The following is a 22407-nucleotide window of genomic DNA, read 5'->3' as shown; positions in this document are numbered from 1 at the left end:
GATGTTGCTAAAAAAAAATAAAGCTGCCATTTATCAAATATAATTATCAGATTATTTTTTATATAATTCTAATTTCAAATGTTCCCCAATTATAAAAATATGCAAAATATTAATCAATTGCTAACACTTGTTTCCTGGATTTTCCAGTAATAAATATTTTTTTGACAATGTGTTCAACTCATAGAAAAATCCCCTCATTGTTTACCCTAAAATTTTTTACTGTTACCGGTTGCATTCACAATATGTATAGGCAGATCAAAGTAGTGTAATCTGCAGCCACAAGGAAAGGTTATAGACCGCCCGCGCATGCGCACTACAATACATTCATCTGCCCTGAGTAAGGCAGATCACAGTGCGCCTGTGCAGGATCGCAATGCCGGCTAGTGTAGAAGACATAGATCGCGTCATCCACAGTGTGCGGAATAGAAGGAGGACGATGATGACCACAGAGAGGAGGCGCCATACCAGAGAGCAGCTACACCCGGTAGGCCGGATCGCCCCTAGGTGAGTATTATAAAAGTTTTTTTGTGTTATATATAGGGATGAGCGATGTTCGAGGTTTGCCAATTTCATGTTCGAGTGATTTTGGGGGGTGTTCGAGTCGTTCGACGAACTCGAACGATTTGCTAATAGTTCGGCAGTTCGAGTTACGTTTGAGAACAGTTCGAACACCAAAAGCGTGGCTTTTCACAGTAAGTATGTGCGCACGTTGCGTATCTGCATGCGTCCTGCGTCCCCAGCACAATCCCTCTCTTTCCTACTCACCGATCACGGGCGTCTCGCTGCACGGCTGTCACAAATCTCCAGCGGCGTTTCCACTTTTGAAAATGGCTGCCGCTTCATTATTCAATTAGTTATTCCGTGCTTTCCCTGCCCACCGGCGCCGATGATTGGATGCAGTCAGACACGCCCCCACGATGAGTGACAGCTGTCTCACTGCAATCAATCACAGCCGCCAGTGGACGGCTCTATATCGTGCAGTACAATAAATAAATAAATAAAAAAATGCGGTTCCCCCCATATTTGATACCAGCCAGGATAAAGCCACACGGCTGGAGGCTGGTATTGTCAGGATGTAGAGCACCACATTATGGGGAGCCCACCACCCTAACAATATCAGCAGGCAGCCGCCCAGAATTGCCGCATCCATTAGATGCAGCAGTCCCGGGACTCTACCCAGCTCATCCCGATTGCCCTGGTGCGGTGGCAATCGGGGTAATAAGGAATTAATCATGCCAGGCGTCTCCCCGAGACACCTTCTATGATTAAACTGTAAGTAAAAGTACAGAAACACACACAAAGAAAAATCCTTTATTTGGAATAAAAGACAAAAAAACACCTCATTTACCTTTTTATTGAAATCCCCAAACAACAATCCAGGTCCGAAGTAATCCACACGACACTGTCAGTTCTGCTACATGAAGATGACAGGGAGCGATCTGTGTCCTCTCCACGTAGCACCTGAAGTGAGCCGCGCTGTCACCAGACTTCACTCTGCAATGTAGACGTCAAGATTACCAAATCTGCCTATGTGTCTCATTAGAGCCAGTGGCTCAATGGATAGAGCTCCCGTCTAAGAAGCATTAGTTCACGAGATCGAGTCCCGGTCGTCCTGGTAAAATATTTAATTTATTTTAAATTATAATTATTATTTATTAATAATTATAACTTAATTTAATTATGCACTGAGGGGAGGGGCCGAACATCAGCTGTGAGCCGCGGGACACACCTCTAAAATCAGAGCAGTTCACGAAATGATGCTGCATTGCTCGCTCTCTTTCTATCTTTTTCTCAGTCTCTCTTTTTCTCTTTTTTCCTCTCTCTTCACTCTCTTCTCTCTCTTCTCCCTCTCTCTCTTTCTTTCTCTTTCTCTCTCTCTCTTTTTCTCTCTATTTTTCCCAGTCTCTCTTTTTCTCTTTTTCCCTCTCTCTCTCTCTCTCTCTCTCTCCGTCTCTCTCTCCTCTCTCTCTTTTTCTCTTTCTCTCTTTTTCTCTCTCTCTTTTTCTTTCTCTCTCTCTCCTCTCTCTTCTCTCTCTCTTCTCTCCCTCTTCTCTTCCTCCTCTCTCTCTTTTCTCTCTCTTTTCTCTCTCTCTTTTCTCTATCTTTTCTCTATCTTCTCTCTCTTCTTTCTCTCTCTCTCTCAGACCTGGCGATGATCAGCTGATGTGGTCACATGACGGAATCAGCTGACACTATAAGTCGAGCGGTGAGGCCGTCTTTTTACCGCCCGGCTGGCTAAACTATCAGCTGATGCTGTCGGACAGGAGTCTGCACAGAAATGTGTAGTTTTTTGGGGTATTTTTGCACTTATGTATCAGCTGATTGTATAAAAGCCGTTTTACAATCAGCTGCTGTGTCATGTGATTCAGGCCCTTGAACCTGACACATCATCTGATCGCTTTGCCTTCCAGCAAACCGATCAGATGATATTGGAACCGGATTGGACGGCGCGGGACCCTTGACCCAGGATTACTGCGGAGGGGGGTTCTTTATTTCAATAAAGATGGAGTCACTAATTGTATTGTGTTTTATTTCTAATAAAAAAATGTTTCTGTGTTGTGTTTTTTTTTATCTGTACTAGAAATTCATGGTGGCCATGTCTAATATTGGCATGACACCATGAATTTCGGGCTTAGGGCCAGTTGATAATATACAGCTAGCCCTAACCCCATTATTACCCAGCGGGCCACCCGTAACCAGGGCAGCTGGAAGAGTTGGATACAGTGCCAGAAGATGGCGCTTCTATGAAAGCGCCATTTTCTGGGGCGGCTGCGGACTACAATTCGCAACAGGGGTGCCCAGAAAGCTTGGGCACCCTGAGCTGCGGATTCCAATCCCCAGCTGCCTAGTTGTACCTGGCTGGACACAAAAACTGGGCGAAGCCCACGTCATTTTTTTTCTTAATTATTTCATGAAATTCGTGAAATAATAAAAATATAGGGCTTCCCTATATTTTTAGTTTTCAGTCGGGTATATAGGGAGCTGGGGGTTGGGGGCAGCCCGTAGCTGCCTGCTGTACCTGGCTAGCATACAAAAATATGGCAAATCCCACGTAATTTTTTTGGGGGGGCAAAAAACTCCTGCATATAGTCCTGGATGGAGTATGCTGAGCCTAGTAGTACTACAGCTGCTGTCTGTCTGTATGGAGGAGAGCAGACAGCAGCTGCAGAACTACAAGGCTCAGCATACTCCATCCAGGACTGTATGCAGGAGTTTTTTGCCCTCCAAAAAAATGACGTGGGCTTCGCCATATTTTTGTATTCTAGCCAGGTACAGCAGGCAGATACGGCTGCCCCCAACCTCCAGCTGCCTATTTGTATCCAGCTGCGAACTAAAAAAATAGGGAAGCCCTTTTTTTAGTTATTTCATGAATTTCATGAAATAATTAAAAAAAAAATCGACATAGGCTTTGCCCATTTTTGTGTCCAGCCAGGTACAACTAGGCAGCTGTGGATTATAATCCGCAGCACAGGTTGGCCTCTGCTGCGAATTGCAGTCGGCAGCCGCCCCAGAAAATGGCGCTTTCATAGAAGCGCCATCATCTGGAGCTGTATCCAACTCTTCCAGCAGCCCTGAAGCCGGGTGGCTTGCTGGGTAATAATGAGTTAATACTAGCTTTGTTTTACTAGCTAGTATTAAGCCAGAGATTCTTAATGTCAGGCAAGTTTTACCCGGCCATTAAGAATCTCCAATAAAGGGTTAAAAAAAAAGACACCACACAGAGAAAAAATACTTTAATAGAAATAAATACACAGACACATTAGAGACTCCATGTTTATTACTCCCTGTCAGCCCTCCAAGGATCCTGCTCTTATGTCTTCTTTCTCCTTCAACCCATGCAGCTCTGCTACATCAGACAGCACTGCATGGGAGGAAGACGCTGCTGCTCCCGTGCAGTCTATTCACTCAGTGAGTGAGCAAAAGCTGTGTACTGTAAGCGGTGACATCACCGCTGACAGACGGGTTACCCTAGCAACGGTTCTCCGATCTCGTGATTCCCGGAGCTGCAATTCACCGGCTGTGGCATCTAGTCCTTGCATGTGGGCTGGCTCTGTAAAGAGTGCCCACATGCATGGACAGGGAAGCCGACCATGTACCAGAGCATTTCGACGGTACATGGAGATGCTGGAATGCTCACCACGTACCGGAGAGATGCACTGACAGGACCTAGCATGATATCTAGCCATGTGACCAGTCTGTAGCCAATGAGATAATAGACATGTGACTGGTCACATGCTATTTTGACGTCACGATAGGTCCTATCATCAGTGCTGGTTACCGGGAGGACGCAGTGATTATCGGAAGGAAAAACGGCGGGAGACAGAGTGCAGGACGCGTCGCGGGGACCTGTAAGTGTCATGGCAATGTTTATTAACTGTATGTGTACATGTATAATGTGTTTTTTTGTGTTTGTGTTTGCTTCCCATTGTTTTCAATGGGGTTTGAGTGGTTCGTCGAACGGTTCGTCGAACGTAGCCTCCGTTCGACAAACCGAACTTGAACACCAGGGGGGTGGCTCATCTCTAGTTATATACAGCGGTCTGAGCTCTTTTATGCAGCATATTAGAATGCTGTATATAAGAGCTCACTGGTGGTGGCTACAGCTTATAGTCCCCAAATCTGGTAACAGGTTCACTTTTAAGTATGTAAAGTGTTTTTCCAGGCGAGATCCGCCAGAAAAAACATGCCCAAAATATGCTAAAGTATAATGGCTATTCTACTACAATTTTGTAAACATTACAGAAAAACTATTTATCAACTGTGTAACGTAGCCTAATTACTTTGTCCAGATTTTTTTTAAAAAAAGTATGGAACATCACTAGAAAAAATGAATGTTCATGTGGACCCTGAGGATTTTATGTTTTGATCGACATAAGAAATTTAGTAAAAAAAGAAATCCTGACATGCTAACATTTCCGTGCAGCAGATAAAGTCATGCCATCAAGTAGATAATCATCTTAATATTCAGGTTTTTTTGTGGCTGTAATTTCTCTAATGGAAAATATGGCCCATGAGGATTATTCTAAATATAATACTGTCCTGAACTTGTGAACTCGGCAGGCAGTGTTCAGACGCAGAGTACTAGAGCTGCTTAGCAATTCAGGTTTCCTTCCAGATCATCGCTTATCCACTGTGTCTATCTTTTTTAGACTTAACTCTTGAAATGTTTGCACTTCCAAACGCCTTTCTGAAAAGCTTTTGCATTGACTGTGCCAAGTCCACAGTAATCAGTGTTAGGGGCAAGGTCATGTTCTCAATCGCCTTGTGCTTTGTAGATGATGTTGCTAAATGAGGCGACATAACGATAACCAGAGGACAGGCTTATTAGACGACATTGCATTCGTTTGTCTGATGTATACTATGAACGTTAATGTGTCACTTAGGTCATTTACAAGCTTTTCGTGCATTTTTCTACGCCTATGGTACTGTTTGAGCTTGTGGTTGAAGCCTTTTAACAGAATCTGCTCTGCTCATTGAGAAAAGCAGTGACCGGAATTGTACGTGTTGGTGAATGGAGGGTGGGGCGGCTTTTCTCTGCACGCCATTCTCCCCGTACAGTGCGGCGGAGAAAACCTGCATGAGATATAGACAGCGTCAGACAAACATTTCATAATAAATCACAAAATAATACATATTTTACAATGGAGCGAAAAAGTAAAGCTTTAATCCCTTGTAGATTGTATTTTGTTACCATTAGTGGATAATCTGAATGAGTAAGATAAAAAAAAGCAAACAGCGCTGTTGGCACAGCGAGAATTCATATGGAAAGGGCATACTAAAAATAGACAACGCCGCATCTGTTCTTTATGTGTAGATCTAATGAATGAATACATTAAGAACCGGACGCCTTCCAAATAATTACAGAGAGATCTAGCCTCTGTGTAATTGTACCGGGAATATCAGGAAACAACAGTTTCTTCTGCACTACGTACATGTCACATTCGCAGTTTTAAATTGCATCTATTATGACGTGCAACTATTAAAGGGGTTTTCCACACGAACAACGTTCATTTTAAAGTTTATTTTAGTCAATATGTCTTGGAATAATAATTATTTCCATAATTGGATGGGTTTACAAAAAATGTTCCTGTGCTGAGATAATCTTATATACATGGCCCTGCTATGTACTGTGTAATGGATGTGTCTGACCGTACAGGGTCATGGTCTGTTTATACCTCATCTCCTGGGTCAGGGAGAATGCAAAAGAGAGTATACAGATAGCACAGCAGGGAGCACAGTTGATACTTTGTGTGAGGTAAAGCATCTCCCTGCCTGTTTTTAAGAAATATTTTATCTTTATAAAATAATACTATATTTTTTAGGTTATCAGACGTACCTTTGGGTGCATCTTATAATCCGAATGTAGATTAACGGGGGGTAATGGACAGGGGTAGCAGGGACAATGCTGCACAGCTGTTCTGCGGCAACTGTGCTGGGGCTGTGGGTGCTGTGCTGCGGCGGCTGTGCTGGGGCTGCGGTGGCTGTCCTGGTGCTGCTGTGGCTGTGCTGCGGTGACTGCGCTGGGGCTGCGGCGGCTGTGCTGCAGCAGCTGTGCTGGGGCTACGGGCTGCTATTCTGCATGACGGTGAGTGCTTCAAATATGGGTGTCCGGAGTCAGCGCATGCACAGATGGCTCAAGATCTTATCTGCACACAGGCTGCCTCTGGCCCATTGATCTCTCAGCAGTGGACTTAAGGAAAATGGCACCCGGAGGTGGCACGTGTGCAGATGAGATCTCGGCTTCTCATTGAGCCTATAGCTCAATCTGCGCACACACCAACTTTGGGTGCCATTTCTTTGAAGCCCACACCGCCGACAGTTTCATGGGACAGCATCTGCGACACCCGCTGCACCGCCCGCATCATTGCCCTGCTCTACCACTGCCCCTGCCTCCTGTGTGGTAAGAGATGTCACATGATCAGACAATGTTGAGTGCAGTGTCAGAAACAACCATTACACAGTACATAGCAGGGGCACATTTATAAGATTATATCAGCACAAGAACATTTTTATTAAACACATCCAATCGTGGAAATGATTATTATTCCAAGATCTATTGATTCAAATCAACTTTAAAATGTACTTTGTTTGTGGGAAAACCCCTTTAATCCAAGGATGAAGGAAGGGAGATGTTTTTATTTTTTTTCTTTAGATGGCTTCCATGTGCAAACCATTCCAGGCTTTGGTTTCAAAATCTGAAGAAAGTGCAGACATTCAGTTATAGTGTTTAAAAACTTGTCCAGCCCTATGATATTAATAATGTTTTCCTAAAGCAATAATAGAATTTGAGAGTCCTCAGTTGTTGACATTGAACATGTGATGACAAGCAGCAAGATTTCGAGTCTGCTTCATCAGATTAAAAAGGTTGTCCACTACTTGGATAAACCCTTCTCAATTGCTTTGTTCCCACTTATAATATACCACCACTGTATATTCACCTCCAATGCTAGCGTACTTTCAAATATTTCACAGGAGACGTTGGTTGGCCAAGTGCCTCTGTGTTTGCTATAAACAAGAGAACAAAGTAATTGCCAGTCCAAAAACGGACATGCCCAATCAATATCTCCTCCATTGGTCAATTGACCGACACCCTAATATACCTTATAGCAGTGGTCCCCAACCAGTGGCTCAGGAGCCACATGTGTCTTATGGGCCCATGTTGTGTGGTTCGTGACTACCTACCATCTTGGTGCATTAGCACCACATTTAGCAAACAACCATATAGAGTAGGTGTTCAGATGGTGATTTTAGTGAGTAGCCCTGCACAAAAGAGCAGATTTGGATGTGCATATACTAGTTTGGAGATAGGATGTTAATGACAGAGGTATTGGTTAAAGTTGGGTGCAACAGTGTGGTGAGTGTGCTTGAGCCAGGAATACAGAAAGGGGGTAAAGTGGAATCCCTTCCATGGAATAATACTGCCTATAAGGGACGGGGCACAAGGTTTCAGTGAAATTTTTGTAGAGAAGCTTTGGCAGTCATTATCTCGGGGCTGTGGGGCTTTCGGTATCACTATGGTGTCAGTGGGAGAGTTCCTATTGAATGTAGCTGACGACCATCGCAATTTTTCTGACCTAAATGAGGGCCTTAAGAAAAATTAAGGACTAGAGATGAGAGCGTACTCGTTACTCCTCATTGCTCAATCGATTATTGGTTTCCTCCGACGCGACTCGAGAACTGAGTATAAGTCAATGGAAAACTCAAATATTTTTAAACTCAGGTGCTCGAGGCTTGATCAAGTAATGACCTGTGGCAACCATGCTTGCTCATCACTATTGGATAAATGTCGGCCGAATCCATTAATCATCTGACATAAATCTAATGTTTATGGGCTCTTAATTAGTTTTTAACGCTTGTTATTTTGTCATGAAATGATCAGTTAGCCATTAAAAGGTGTCAACTATTGAGAACTCTAAATTTGTATTATTTTTTTCTATCTATTGGCTAACATGGTTCAAATATATATTTCTCCTTTCAGCAAACCTTAATAATCAGCATTTATTATTTGTATGTTACTTTGTAGACGTTTTATGCTTATGTAACAATTTAGGTTATGCATTATAAACCTGATATAGGCTCAAACTCATAAGGTTAAGGTTCCAAGGGGCCAGGTGACCAATAATGATGTGTGAGGCTGGAAGACCAGTTAAAAAATATAGCTTTTCCTATGAAAACAAAAAAACATTAAAATTGTGGAGCAGTAGCAATGATTCTGACATTTGACTTCCCACATGTACAAAAGCTGTTGGAATTCCACTGCATAATTAACATATGCAGGATTTTTAAAGGGAACCTGTCACCAGATTTGGCAACTATAAGCTGCGTCCACCACCAGTGAGCTCTTATATAAAGCATTCCAGAATACTGTATATAACAGCCCAGGCCACTGTGTAGAACTTAAAAAAACACTTTTAAAATACTCACCTAGGGGGCGATCCAGTACAACGAGTGTTGCTGCTCTCCGTTCCAGAACCTTCTCTCTGCAGCGATCCCTATCCTCCTTCTTCTGAGGGCCTGACGTATCCTACGTCATCTACATTGGCCATCATTGAGGTCCTGCGCAGCAGCATTTTGATCTGTCCTGCTCAGGGCAGATCAAAGTATCCTAATGCGCATACGCGGGTGGTCTTTAACCTTTCCTCATGCCTGCGCATTATAGTACTTTTATCTACCCTCAGCAGGGCAGATCAAAGTGTGCTTGCACAAGACTGCAATGCCAGCCTCTCTAGATGACGTAGAACAAGTTGATCCACAGTGTGCTTGGTTAAAGGGGGCAGCGACCGCCTCAGAGAGGAGGCGCCAGACCGGAAACCAGAGACACCCATCAGACTAGACCACCCCATAGGTGAGTATTATAAAAGTGTTTTTTATGTTATACAAAGTGGCCTGGGTTCTTATATACAGTATTCTATAATGTTGTAAATAAGAGCTCACCGGTGGTGGCCACAGCTTATAGGGGCCAAATCTGGTGACAGGTTCCCTTTAATCCTCAGTGGCCTAGTGGCTTTGATACTGGTTGAATACCTGAGGTTGTGTTTGTGCGTATAATTGTTCATAGGCGAATTGTAGTTATTACGTGGACACTGATGGTAATTGTCATGCAGCCAATGTTTCTCTTGGAGAATAAATTAATAAAATTACCAAAGGACCATGCTACTTTTTTCTATTGTGTTTAGGATATGTGCACATGGCGTCTTAAAAACACCGGTGGAACAGCCCAGTTTTTCAAACCGGAGCTGCTTCAAGAAAAATCCACCTCAAAGAGACGCCATGTGCCACATACGCTAATAAAAAAGAATCGATCAGGAAAAAACAAACTCTATATACCTCAGTAGCGGTAGGTACATCATAGACTTAATAAACTCTGGGCTTCATTATTCTATAAAACCATTGAGTTAATAATATACAAGTAAAATAAAGGTTGCTCCAAAGTGGAAACACATTTTAATATCAAACTTTTGTCTCCTTATGGTTTTCTGTAGAGAGATAAGCTTTACCTATTAAATGTTATTAGTCTTGGTATGACCTCAATAAGTTTTGACAGAGATTTTATTAGACCTTTGGAGAATCAGATGCATTGAAGCTACCAACAATGCTTCAATTGACAGATAAAGATCTGTAATGTTCTGTGGTGAACCAGACAGAAGTTTAATTTCCTGAAAAGGCAGATAAAGCTGAGCTCATAAGCAAATCTGGTTAACTCTGTGTTGGATTAGGATTTGCTGTGTCCTCTTTTCAGTGCCTGAAAATATAACAGTTTACATGCCCTAATTTTGTAGATCATTATATAATAATATTAATTACAGAGGGTTCTGCTTGTAATGCTAGAACCATATGTCTGTTTAGACATGAACTAATCTATTTACCATGTAATTATGGGTTTTTTTTTCTGACTAAAGAACATAAAATAGTATTTATATCACTTAATTTTTTATCTCGAATTTTTTTTAGACTTTTTTGACTATATTCTCAGAAAGTAGTAGACCAATAACAGATGAGAAATAAAGGTATCAACATTAAAACCGAAAATAACAAAAACGTCTAAAAACAATAACCTTTATTAGAAAAATATATGTAAAATCCCAGGCAAACATACCAGGCAAAAAACAAAAAGTGGTGAGTTTATTCTACACCAGGGTAACTTTTAGGCAGAAAGTAGCAGGGATAGTGGTATGGGCTGGCCATTTTAGGACCAGGTATAAATATTCCAGTAGTGTTATAACGGAAAAGCTGAACAAAGGAATGATCCAGCTTCACGTTTTCATAAAAACACAGCTTTAATGAAAAACGTTTTTAAAATACAAAGAATATTTTTCTCATAATAAAGATAAGCCACGAAAGTATACCATCTCTGAGTCAGGAAAAATCCGAAGATTCTTTAAACCACACACCAGACGCGTTTCGAGCACATGGCTCTTAGACCTTGGACGTTTTATGGAAATGTAAAGCTGCATCATTCCTTTGTTCACCTGTGCCTCAGACGCTGAACAGCAGTGGAGTCTCGTGCTTCAACACCGCCAGAAGTGCGGACGTCTTGGGGGTGAACTGGATACATGTTTATTTGCACTTATAACGTAAAAGGGTCTTGCCCTACGCTCAACACTACCTACCAACAGAGGTAATGCCACCTTAATTTGTACAGCACCCCCGTTCCTCATTATCTGACCCTATTAATCTCTGCTCTACAACTAGATATGTACTCTCCACCAAAACCTCCTTAAAGTGCAAGTGCAGTCCTGTCATTCAAATTTGGCCAGGAAATTTGAGTTACATCAACTTTATTCAATTCAAATCCAATAGGATTTATTATTATATGGGATCTCTGTCTCCAGACCCCAGAACATAATAAATCTACAGGTATGGTGTGATCTTTACCCTCTCAGCTGACAACTCCCTTGCTTCATTACACCTTTCATCAGAGTCTGCTCTGTCTAAGGGGCCTTACTGCAGATGTCATGCTGATTGCAGCCTGCTCCCCACAGTTAGGTAGCAGGGAGCCATTTGTAAATGAGCAGGACATTGTCAGAGACACCCGACAACAGAACAAACGAGAAGACGGCTACTTTGTTGACTTGATGTCAGTGAAAGCCATAGAATCACCAGCAGGAGTGGTCTATGACAGTTTGTTAGTTGTTAGCCCCATATGGGCTAAATATTTCTTGGATTTTTCTGTATACTTCATGATTGTATTAAATGTTTACATCTTTTAATTTTGCAGAACCCGAAGGAGGAGAAGTGTCTCCCCCTGTAGGAGCTGGTGTGAATTGCAACAGCTGGACCTTCAAATATGGACCTGGCAATCAAAAACAACCAGTACCACAAATACCACCAGATTTTCCGGAGAATTTTATTATCCCAGGATCCCCAGCCATCATTTCGATCCGCCAGGATCAACCATCAGCCCAAGGTCATAAAAGTAACTTTATAACCTTTGGCAAAAAAGAAGAAACTAAGAAGAAAAAGAAGAAGAAGAAGGGAAACAAGAACCAAGATAAAGGAAATAATCCGACCGACAACAATGATCAATGAAAGGAGATCGAAGCCAATTCTAATCCCATTTTTGTAAGAAATAATGTAGCAACAAAGTTAAATTTCTTCCTATTGTTAATGCACCTTCCTAAGAACAAAAAGACTGCAACATTCAAGCCTGAAAATCTATACATATATGTCTATATTATTTACCAGATTATGTCTTAAAGCTTTATTATGTCAAATGTTTAACCATATGACACTCAGCTGTTGTCTCTCACATCCAAAGAACACAGTGGCAGTTTGTGCATATATAATAGTAGGTGACTGTTAACGCCAATGTCTCTGTAAATAGTTACCGTGTATTGTACAGAAAATGCATTATATCGAGTTAGCCATGAAAGAAGATGAAAGTATAAATTTCAGCCACATAACAGAAGTATCTGAGCAGAAACAAAGTAAAACAGAGGTGATCAGTAAGTAAATCGGCCAATAAAAGTCATATCATTCCAAATATTACAGATAATGAGATTACTTGTCTAAATTATCACTACTATCTATATCAGTAGACACCATCATTTACATTATTATCCTCATATTTAAAAAAACTTTAAAAAAAACTATGAACACATTAAAATGAAAGAAATTCCTCAGGAATCAATATAGTTAGGCTACTACCATAAATGTGTGTTTGCCCTTGAAAAAATCTGTATATAGAAATTGCCTGAAATTTAAAAAAGGGAAAATTATAATATATAAAAAAAGCAAAAAAAAAAATAAAAAAATGTAAAAAACAAAAAAATTTAAAATTCAATATATTCCGATATAACGAAATTTTAGTATTTATTTAGTTTACATTTCAATAGCCTTTTGAACAATACACTGAAAGGCTGGTGCCAAATGATGTGTTACATTGTGGAACGGGATACAGGTTGCTTGATTCATTTTGTGTCAATTTGACAATTTGAGTAATGCTTTGTTCACACCCTATTGTTTTCCAAGCTTGGTGCATATGTCTCTTCCAAAGTATATATTAAATGTTTAAAACTGGCGTGAACAACTGTACGCCATAGCAAGTAAGATGAGTGACAATTCGTTTGAGGTCAATGATAAAAGCTGAGAGGCACTCACCCTGCTTCTATCACCATCCCCTGATGACATCTTGTTTCACAGTAAGGGGTACTTTGCACACTACGACATTGCAAGCCAATGCTTGCGATGCTGAGCGCGATAGTCCCCGCCCCTATCGCACATACGATATTGTGTTATAGCTTCCGTAGCGAACATTATCGCTACGGCAGCTGCACATGGACTTACCTGCCCTGCGACGTCGCTCTGGCCGGCAAACCGCCTCCTTCCTAAGCGGGCAGGTCGTGCGGCGTGACAGTGACGTCACACGGCAGGCGGCCAATAGAAGCGGAGGGGCGGAGATGAGCGGGACGTAAACATCCCGCCCACCTCCGTCCTTCCGCATAGCCGGCGTTGGCCGCGGTGACGTAGGTAAGCAAATGTTCCTCTCTCCTGCGGCTTCTCACCCAGCAATGTGTGCTGCTGCAGGAATGAGGAACAACATCGTACCGTCGCTGCAGAGAAATATGCTTTTGCGCTCGTTAATCGTATCAAAAAGGATTCACATACTCCGATGTCGACAGCGACGCCGGATGTGCGTCACTTTCGATTTGACTCCACCGACATCGCAGCTGCGATGTCGTAGTGTGCAAAGTACCCCTAAAACTATGACCAATGGGTACAGAAGTGGAGAACTGGTACCTTGGTCAGTTCTCCCACTGCTTCTATCTGTGGCATGGTTTTAGGACATCTTTAGAGGATGGCGATAAAACAAATTGTGGTAAGTGGCTGCTGCGCTGCCCTGTGATGACAGATGACATCCTGTTCTAGGCGTGATGATAGACGCTGCAGGGAAGTGAGTGTAGCCCCAGCATCTCGATGATGTCTCATTTGAGAATCCTCTCAAACAAAACATCACAATAAGACTGTGGCCAATTGGTATAGAAGTGGAGGACTGGTACCTTAGTCAGTTCTCCCACAGCTTCTATCTGTGGCATGGTTTTAGGACATCTTTAGAGGGTTGCGATAAAATTGTGGTAAGTGACCGCTGCGCTGCCCTGTGATGACAGATAACATCCTGTTCCAAGTGTGATGATAGATGCTGCAAGGAAGTGAGTGCAGCCCCAGCTTCCTGATGATTCCTCATTTGAGAAACCTCTCAAACAAAACATCACAGAAAGTGAAGTAAAAAAACATTATTAGGGATTAGCTGTATAGGGATGTGTTGGGTATTTATAATAAAACAAATCACAAAAGTTCTTTTAGTGTGCAAATAGATATTTATGCAAGATACTTTAGGTATTGGACCACCCCTTAAGGTCCCATACACATTTGTTAAAAGTTACCAGAAATTACTTATTTTCATTATAACGAGCAGTTGTCTGCTTCGGCAAAATGCGACCCATGCCTGAATAACAAATGATCATTATATTTCAAAACACCAATCGAGAGGCCAGGGTCTTAAAGATTTGCTCCATTATTGGCCAAAAAAGTCCAAAACGACTGATACAATGTTATTATTATTATTACTCATCACCTAGTTTTGTCTTATGTGTATGGATGCCCTTAGTATCCTATAGAATATCTTCATAATATTTTCTAACCTACACCCTGAATAAATGAATATACAAGTGAACAAAGCATTATTAACGTTGAATTGCTGGTGCACCATTGTCAACTTTTATTGACTTTTATGGAATAGTATTACACACATTCACCAACGTTTTCACAATTAGTGTGTGAATCAAAGCAATGAAATGCTATTCCATAGCCCTAGGCATATAATGTGTTTAACAATGAAGGAAATTATTATTCAAAATACATTGTACTATATGTTGATATTATATTAAACTAGATTTTGCATTAACACATAAAATACGTTTAAGGTAAGACAGTGGACACTGTTAAAATGTTGCTACTGATTCCCAATATTTTTTGCCTAATTCATAAAAAACAATTATATACATTTGTACTGCATTAGATCTCTATGATAGCCATACAAAAATACAGGTACTGATACTGTAGAGTAGAGAAGCGAAAAAGGGTCTTACCCGGTAAGGAGATCAAAAATAAGGATTAGGGTACACTCACCTTTTCAGGTTGTGCAAAGTCACAACTCCTGTGAAACACATGCAATCATAGTATCTGCTGCAGCCCCGAAGTGTAAGTCGTATAATCAAATAGAAGAAGTCGGGTCTATGCCGCGCTAATACTCAATTTGATGTTAATATAATTCCTTTATTGTTCGTACATGTCGACACATTTCAGAGACATCTGTCTCCTTCATCAGGACTTCAAAGGAACAAAAAACTATTTGTTTCTTTGATGTCCTGATGAAGGAGACGGATGTCTCTGAAACGGTCGACCTATACGAACAATAAAGGAATTATATTAACATTAGATTGAGTATTAGTGCGGCATAGATCCGACTTCTTCTTCTTATGAATTAATCTATACAAAAATAGTTATTGCTTGGTTTAAAGGGGTTGTCCTCTACTAGGATAACTCCTTATTGCACATGTTTCCAATAGGTAAAATAATAATATGTAAAGATTGTATTAGAAAAAAGGATGTAAAATTGCATCAAATATGCCCAACAACTGCTGGAGGGATTCATAAAAAAAATGGACTCTGTTTCCCTTTTTATCCATATGTAAAGCAAATGTGAAAAAAAATTGGAAAGGCAAACTTGTAAAATTCAACTAAGATTCTGTAAAACACAATATAAGCATAAAGTTTAACATGTGGTGCTAACTTGATAGTGAAGGGCATTTTTTATTAAATGTCTTTGCCAATTTAGACACCGATTTTTAGATCATACAAGCCAAAAAATTATCATAATAAAACGCAAACAAAAGGCATTTGTAACCTATAAATTACTGTATATTAAAGCCTCGCTCTTACCTTAGATGACTTAAGATAATTAATGTTTGTGGATTCGCTGTGTTGCTAGTTACTACTTATTGATATGTAAATCTAGATGTAGAGCCAGTGCTGTACTTTAAAAAATAAAATATAAAAAATTGTTGAGAGGACACGCACAGAAAAAAATAATTCCTTTGACAAGGAGAATTTTTTTCAACTAAAAACTTTTGTACAATATGCTGTATATTTGTGAATGATATAAATAGGTCTTTTACGAAGGCCGGCTTGTTTTTCAGTGACACTTTCACGATAATCACAAAATTTGCTAAATCATGTGTACCGCATTGTTCACTCAGCACCACTTCTATCAGATCACCTCGTGGCCAAACATTGCATGTGTTAATGATATAAAAAAATGCAAAAAAAAACAGCTTTCTGTAAATTTGCACACTTACACTAATATCTCTAGAAACTTAACTTTGCTGAAAACTTTTCAACATACGAAGATCTCACATAGGTATATACTGACTTACAGATGGCATAATCTGTATATATTGATATTACTTTTGGTGGGTTGCTGCATCTCACAAATGGGTTTGGTTTCATTTTTGCCTTTCTTAGAAAAATACACGAACTGCCAAGTGTATCATTACTGCAAATAAAAACATATGCCCTATGCTCCTAAGAAAGTCCAACATATATTTATTCTGTGCTTGTGTATGTGAATGCAAAACGCTACTATCAGTTATAGCTGACCTTAACTGTTGAATGTAAATCCATATATTTATTTCTTTTTGTACACTTGTGAAAAGGTGAAGTAGTGTTGATTTTTAATTAACTGATGTTCATCTTTTTTGATTTCGAACTACACAGTAAAATCTTTCTTATTTCAAAAACCATTCAATTCAGTCCTTTTTGTTGTGTTTTTCTTGTAGAGAGAATGATGATGCAGCCGAAAAGAACATTAATGACTTATTGATCTATATGTATGTTAATACCCTAGAATGTTTCCACCTTCATAACTCAGCCAATTTTTTCAATTCTGACCAGTGTCACTTCATGATGTAATAACTCGGGAACGCTTCAACGGATCCCAGTGATTCTGAAATTGTTTTTTTGTGACATATTCTACTTCATGATAATGGTAAATTTAGGACAATATTTTTGTGTTAATATGCAAAAATACAGGAAATTTGGTGAAAACTTTGAAAATTTCACAAATGTCAAACTTTGAATTTTTATGGACTTAAAGGGAACCTGTCACCAGATTTTGGCCTTCTAAACTAAAACCAGTGCCTTAAGCAGTGCCTGTGCTGCATTCTATAAAGGTGCAGGTTACCCCTTGACCACCCCTGTAGACCCCACAAATGCCTTTATAAAATCTCCCGCCATGTATGTAAATTGTCCAGTCCGATGGGCGTCCTAATATGCGCTTCCTGTGCTGATTGATGTGAATGATGTCTCAGGCACCATCCACGTAGGCGGGCAAAATCTCGTGACTGCGAAGACATAGTCTCAGTTTGCGTGGGCGCACTTCGCTTTACCGTGTTGTGGGCAGAGCTGAAAACATAGGTGCAGCTGCGCGAACCGACGAGTTCTCTGCACAGGCGCGAGATTTTGCACGGTGATGTGGATGACATCCCTCGCTTCATCCACATTGCTGAGCAAAATCTCGCACCTGGCAAGTGAACACGCCAGTTTGCGCAGGTGCATCTATATTTTTGGCTCTGCCCGCAACAGAGCACAGCGAAGTGTGCCTACATAAACCAGAAATATGCCTGCGCAGGCTCTAGATTTTGCCCGCATATGTGGATGGCGCCTCAGTCGTCATCCACGTCAACCAGCATATGAGGACAGCAGAAGAAGGGACAGTAGGCACAGATTTGGACGTCCATCGGACTGGACAAAAGAAATGCACCATATAATTTGCTGTACAATTTCTCCTGAGTACACCAATACTAGAGTTGAGCGCGGTTCGTGGTTCGTGGTTCTCCAGTTCGCGGCTCGAGTGATTTTGGGGCATGTTCTAGATCGAACTAGAACTCGAGCTTTTTGCAAAAGCTCGATAGTTCTAGAAACGTTCGAGAACGGTTCTAGCAGCCAAAAAACAGCTAAATCCTAGCTTGGTTTCTGCTGTAATAGTGTAAGTCACTCTGTGAATCAAACTATTATCACATTTCAGTGTATAGTGTGCGTGAACAGCGCCTTCAGATCACTGCTGTTTCTATAATGGCGATCGCCATTTTTTTTTTTTTTTTTTCTTGTCTTCCTTCCCTAAGCGCGCGCGTCTTGTGGGGCGGGCCAGCATGTCAGCCAATCACAGACACACACATACCTAAGTGGACTTTGAGCCAGAGAAGCAACGGCATGTGTGATAGGATCTGCATGTCACATGTCCCTGCATTATAAAACCGGACATTTTCTTCACGAACGCCATTATCTGCCTTCTGCGTCTTTGGTGTCAGACATCAGTGTCGCAGCTCCGTCCTCCTGAGTCCTATAGCCGATACAGCTGTATGCGCTGCATACACAGCGTTAGACAGCTTAGGGAGAGCACATTCTAGCAGTCCTTTTAAGGGCTCAAAGCGGCAGGGTCAGAGAGCCATAAGTGACAGGTCCTGCAAACAGCAACAGCGTCTGTGTAGCCCAGGTCAGGGATTTCCTCCCTGCATTTCACCATTAGGAGGGAATAGAAAGGCAGGCTTCCATTCCTCTACCCAGAGCACCACAATCCTGCCACTGTACCCTCTTGTCCTCTGCACACTCCAACTCATTCTAAGTAAGCCATTATACTAGCAAACATTCAGTGTACCTAGTGGCATCCTATACGTGGCTATTGGACTTTGCTATAGTCCCACTAGTGCAAAGACATTTGCAGAGCACGTCTGCCTGCATTGCACACTACAACTTTTTTAAACTAAGCAATTTTACTAGCAAACACTCAGTGTACCTAGTGGCATCCTATACGTGGCTATTGGACTTTGCTATAGTCCCACTAGTGCCAAGACATTTGCAGAGCGCATCTGCCTGCGTTGCACACTCCAACGAATTATAACTAAGCCATTATACTAGCACACACTCAGTGTACCTAGTGGCATCCTATACGTGGCTATTGGACTTTGCTATAGTCCCACTAGTGCAAAGACATTAGCAGAGCACATCTGCCTGCATTGCACACTCCAAGTTTTTTAAACTAAGCAATTTTACTAGCAAACACTCAGTGTACCTAGTGGCATCCTATACGTGGCTATTGGACTTTGCTATAGTCCCACTAGTGCAAAGACATTTGCAGAGCACGTCTGCCTGCATTGCACACTACAACTTTTTTAAACTAAGCAATTTTACTAGCAAACACTCAGTGTACCTAGTGGCATCCTATACGTGGCTATTGGACTTTGCTATAGTCCCACTAGTGCCAAGACATTTGCAGAGCGCATCTGCCTGCGTTGCACACTCCAACTAATTATAACTAAGCCATTATACTTGCACACACTAAGTGTTTTTTAGTGGCATCCTATACGTGGCTATTGGACTTTGCTATAGTCCTACTAGTGCCAAGACATTTGCAGAGCGCATCTGCCTGCGTTGCACACTCCAACTAATTATAACTAAGCCATTATACTAGCACACACTCAGTGAACCTAGTGGCATCCTATACGTGGATATTGGACTTTGCTATAGTCCCACTAGTGCCAAGACATTTGCAGCACGTCTGCCTGCGTTGCACACTCCAACTAATTATAACTAAGCCATTATACTAGCACACACTCAGTGTACCTAGTGGCATCCTATACGTGGCTATTGGACTTTGCTATAGTCCCACTAGTGCCAAGACATTTGCAGCACGTCTGCCTGCGTTGCACCCTCCAACTAATTATAACTAAGCCATTATACTAGCACACACTCAGTGAACCTAGTGGCATCCTATACGTGGATATTGGACTTTGCTATAGTCCCACTAGTGCCAAGACATTTGCAGCACGTCTGCCTGCGTTGCACACTCCAACTAATTATAACTAAGCCATTATACTAGCACACACTCAGTGTACTTAGTGGCATCCTATACGTGGCTATTAGGCTTTGCTATAGTCCCACTAGTGCCAAGACATTTGCAGCACGTCTGCCTGCGTTGCACACTCCAACTAATTATAACTAAGCCATTATACTAGCACACACTCAGTGTACCTAGTGGCATCCTATACGTGGCTATTGGACTTTGCTATAGTCCCACTAGTGCCAAGACATTTGCAGCACGTCTGACTGCGTTGCACACTCCAACTAATTATAACTAAGCCATTATACTAGCACACACTCAGTGTACCTAGTGGCATCCTATACGTGGCTATTGGACTTTGCTATAGTCCCACTAGTGCCAAGACATTTGCAGCACGTCTGCCTGCGTTGCACACTCCAACTAATTATAACTAAGCCATTATACTAGCACACACTCAGTGTACCTAGTGGCATCCTATACGTGGCTATTGGACTTTGCTATAGTCCCACTAGTGCCAAGACATTTGCAGCACGTCTGCCTGCGTTGCACACTCCAACTAATTATAACTAAGCCATTATACTAGCACACACTCAGTGTACCTAGTGGCATCCTATACGTGGCTATTGGACTTTGCTATAGTCCTACTAGTGCCAAGACATTTGCAGAGCGCATCTGCCTGCGTTACACACTCCAACTAATTATAACTAAGCCATTATACTAGCACACACTCAGTGTACCTAGTGGCATCCTATACGTGGCTATTGGACTTTGCTATAGTCCCACTAGTGCCAAGACATTTGCAGCACGTCTGCCTGCGTTGCACACTCCAACTAATTATAACTAAGCCATTATACTAGCACACACTCAGTGTACCTAGTGGCATCCTATACGTGGCTATTGGACTTTGCTATAGTCCCACTAGTGCCAAGACATTTGCAGCACGTCTGCCTGCGTTGCACACTCCAACTAATTATAACTAAGGCATTATACTAGCACACACTCAGTGTACCTAGTGGCATCCTATACGTGGCTATTGGACTTTGCTATAGTCCCACTAGTGCCAAGACATTTGCAGCACGTCTGCCTGCGTTGCACACTCCAACTAATTATAACTAAGCCATTATACTAGCGCACACTCAGTGTACCTAGTGGCATCCTATACGTGGCTATTGGACTTTGCTATAGTCCTACTAGTGCCAAGACATTTGCAGAGCGCATCTGCCTGCGTTGCACACTCCAACTAATTATAACTAAGCCATTATACTAGCACACACTCAGTGAACCTAGTGGCATCCTATACGTGGATATTGGACTTTGCTATAGTCCCACTAGTGCCAAGACATTTGCAGCACGTCTGCCTGCGTTGCACACTCCAACTAATTATAACTAAGCCATTATACTAGCACACACTCAGTGTACCTAGTGGCATCCTATACGTGGCTATTGGACTTTGCTATAGTCCCACTAGTGCCAAGACATTTGCAGCACGTCTGCCTGCGTTGCACACTCCAACTAATTATAACTAAGCCATTATACTAGCACACACTCAGTGTACCTAGTGGCATCCTATACGTGGCTATTGGACTTTGCTATAGTCCCACTAGTGCAAAGACATTTGCAGAGCACGTCTGCCTGCATTGCACACTACAACTCTTTTTAACTAAGCCATTATACTAGCAAACACTCAGTGTACCTAGTGGCATCCTATACGTGGCTATTGGACTTTGCTATAGTCCCACTAGTGCCAAGACATTTGCAGCACGTCTGCCTGCGTTGCACACTCCAACTAATTATAACTAAGCCATTATACTAGCACACACTCAGTGTACCTAGTGGCATCCTATACGTGGCTATTGGACTTTGCTATAGTCCCACTAGTGCCAAGACATTTGCAGAGCGCATCTGCCTGCGTTGCACACTCCAACTAATTATAACTAAGCCATTATACTAGCACACACTCAGTGAACCTAGTGGCATCCTATACGTGGATATTGGACTTTGCTATAGTCCCACTAGTGCCAAGACATTTGCAGCACGTCTGCCTGCGTTGCACACTCCAACTAATTATAACTAAGCCATTATACTAGCACACACTCAGTGTACCTAGTGGCATCCTATACGTGGCTATTGGACTTTGCTATAGTCCCACTATTGCCAAGACATTTGCAGCACGTCTGCCTGCGTTGCACACTCCAACTAATTATAACTAAGCCATTATACTAGCACACACTCAGTGTACCTAGTGGCATCCTATACGTGGCTATTGGACTTTGCTATAGTCCCACTAGTGCCAAGACATTTGCAGCACGTCTGCCTGCGTTGCACACTCCAACTAATTATAACTAAGCCATTATACTAGCACACACTCAGTGTACCTAGTGGCATCCTATACGTGGCTATTGGACTTTGCTATAGTCCCACTAGTGCCAAGACATTTGCAGCACGTCTGCCTGCGTTGCACACTCCAACTAATTATAACTAAGCCATTATACTAGCACACACTCAGTGTA

The 22407-nt window shown here is 41.7% G+C and overlaps 1 protein-coding gene across 11 annotated transcripts in view; it reads left to right on the top strand.

The window, feature by feature from the left end:
* Positions 1 to 16799, top strand: part of LOC142303212 (protocadherin alpha-C2-like) — a 465288-nt gene extending 448489 nt beyond the window's left edge. For all 11 annotated transcript variants that reach the window (XM_075344416.1, XM_075344424.1, XM_075344422.1 and 8 more), the window contains exon 4: positions 11720 to 16799. In XM_075344416.1, the coding sequence (XP_075200531.1) occupies positions 11720 to 12030 (311 nt within the window). In that variant the 3' untranslated portion in view covers positions 12031 to 16799. The remainder of the gene's footprint in view (positions 1 to 11719) is intronic.
* The last annotated feature ends 5608 nt before the right edge of the window (positions 16800 to 22407 follow it).

This window comes from Anomaloglossus baeobatrachus, chromosome 4 (assembly GCF_048569485.1).
Source record: "Anomaloglossus baeobatrachus isolate aAnoBae1 chromosome 4, aAnoBae1.hap1, whole genome shotgun sequence".
NCBI lineage: Eukaryota > Metazoa > Chordata > Amphibia > Anura > Aromobatidae > Anomaloglossus > Anomaloglossus baeobatrachus.
This window is presented reverse-complemented; position numbering and strand designations above follow the sequence as displayed.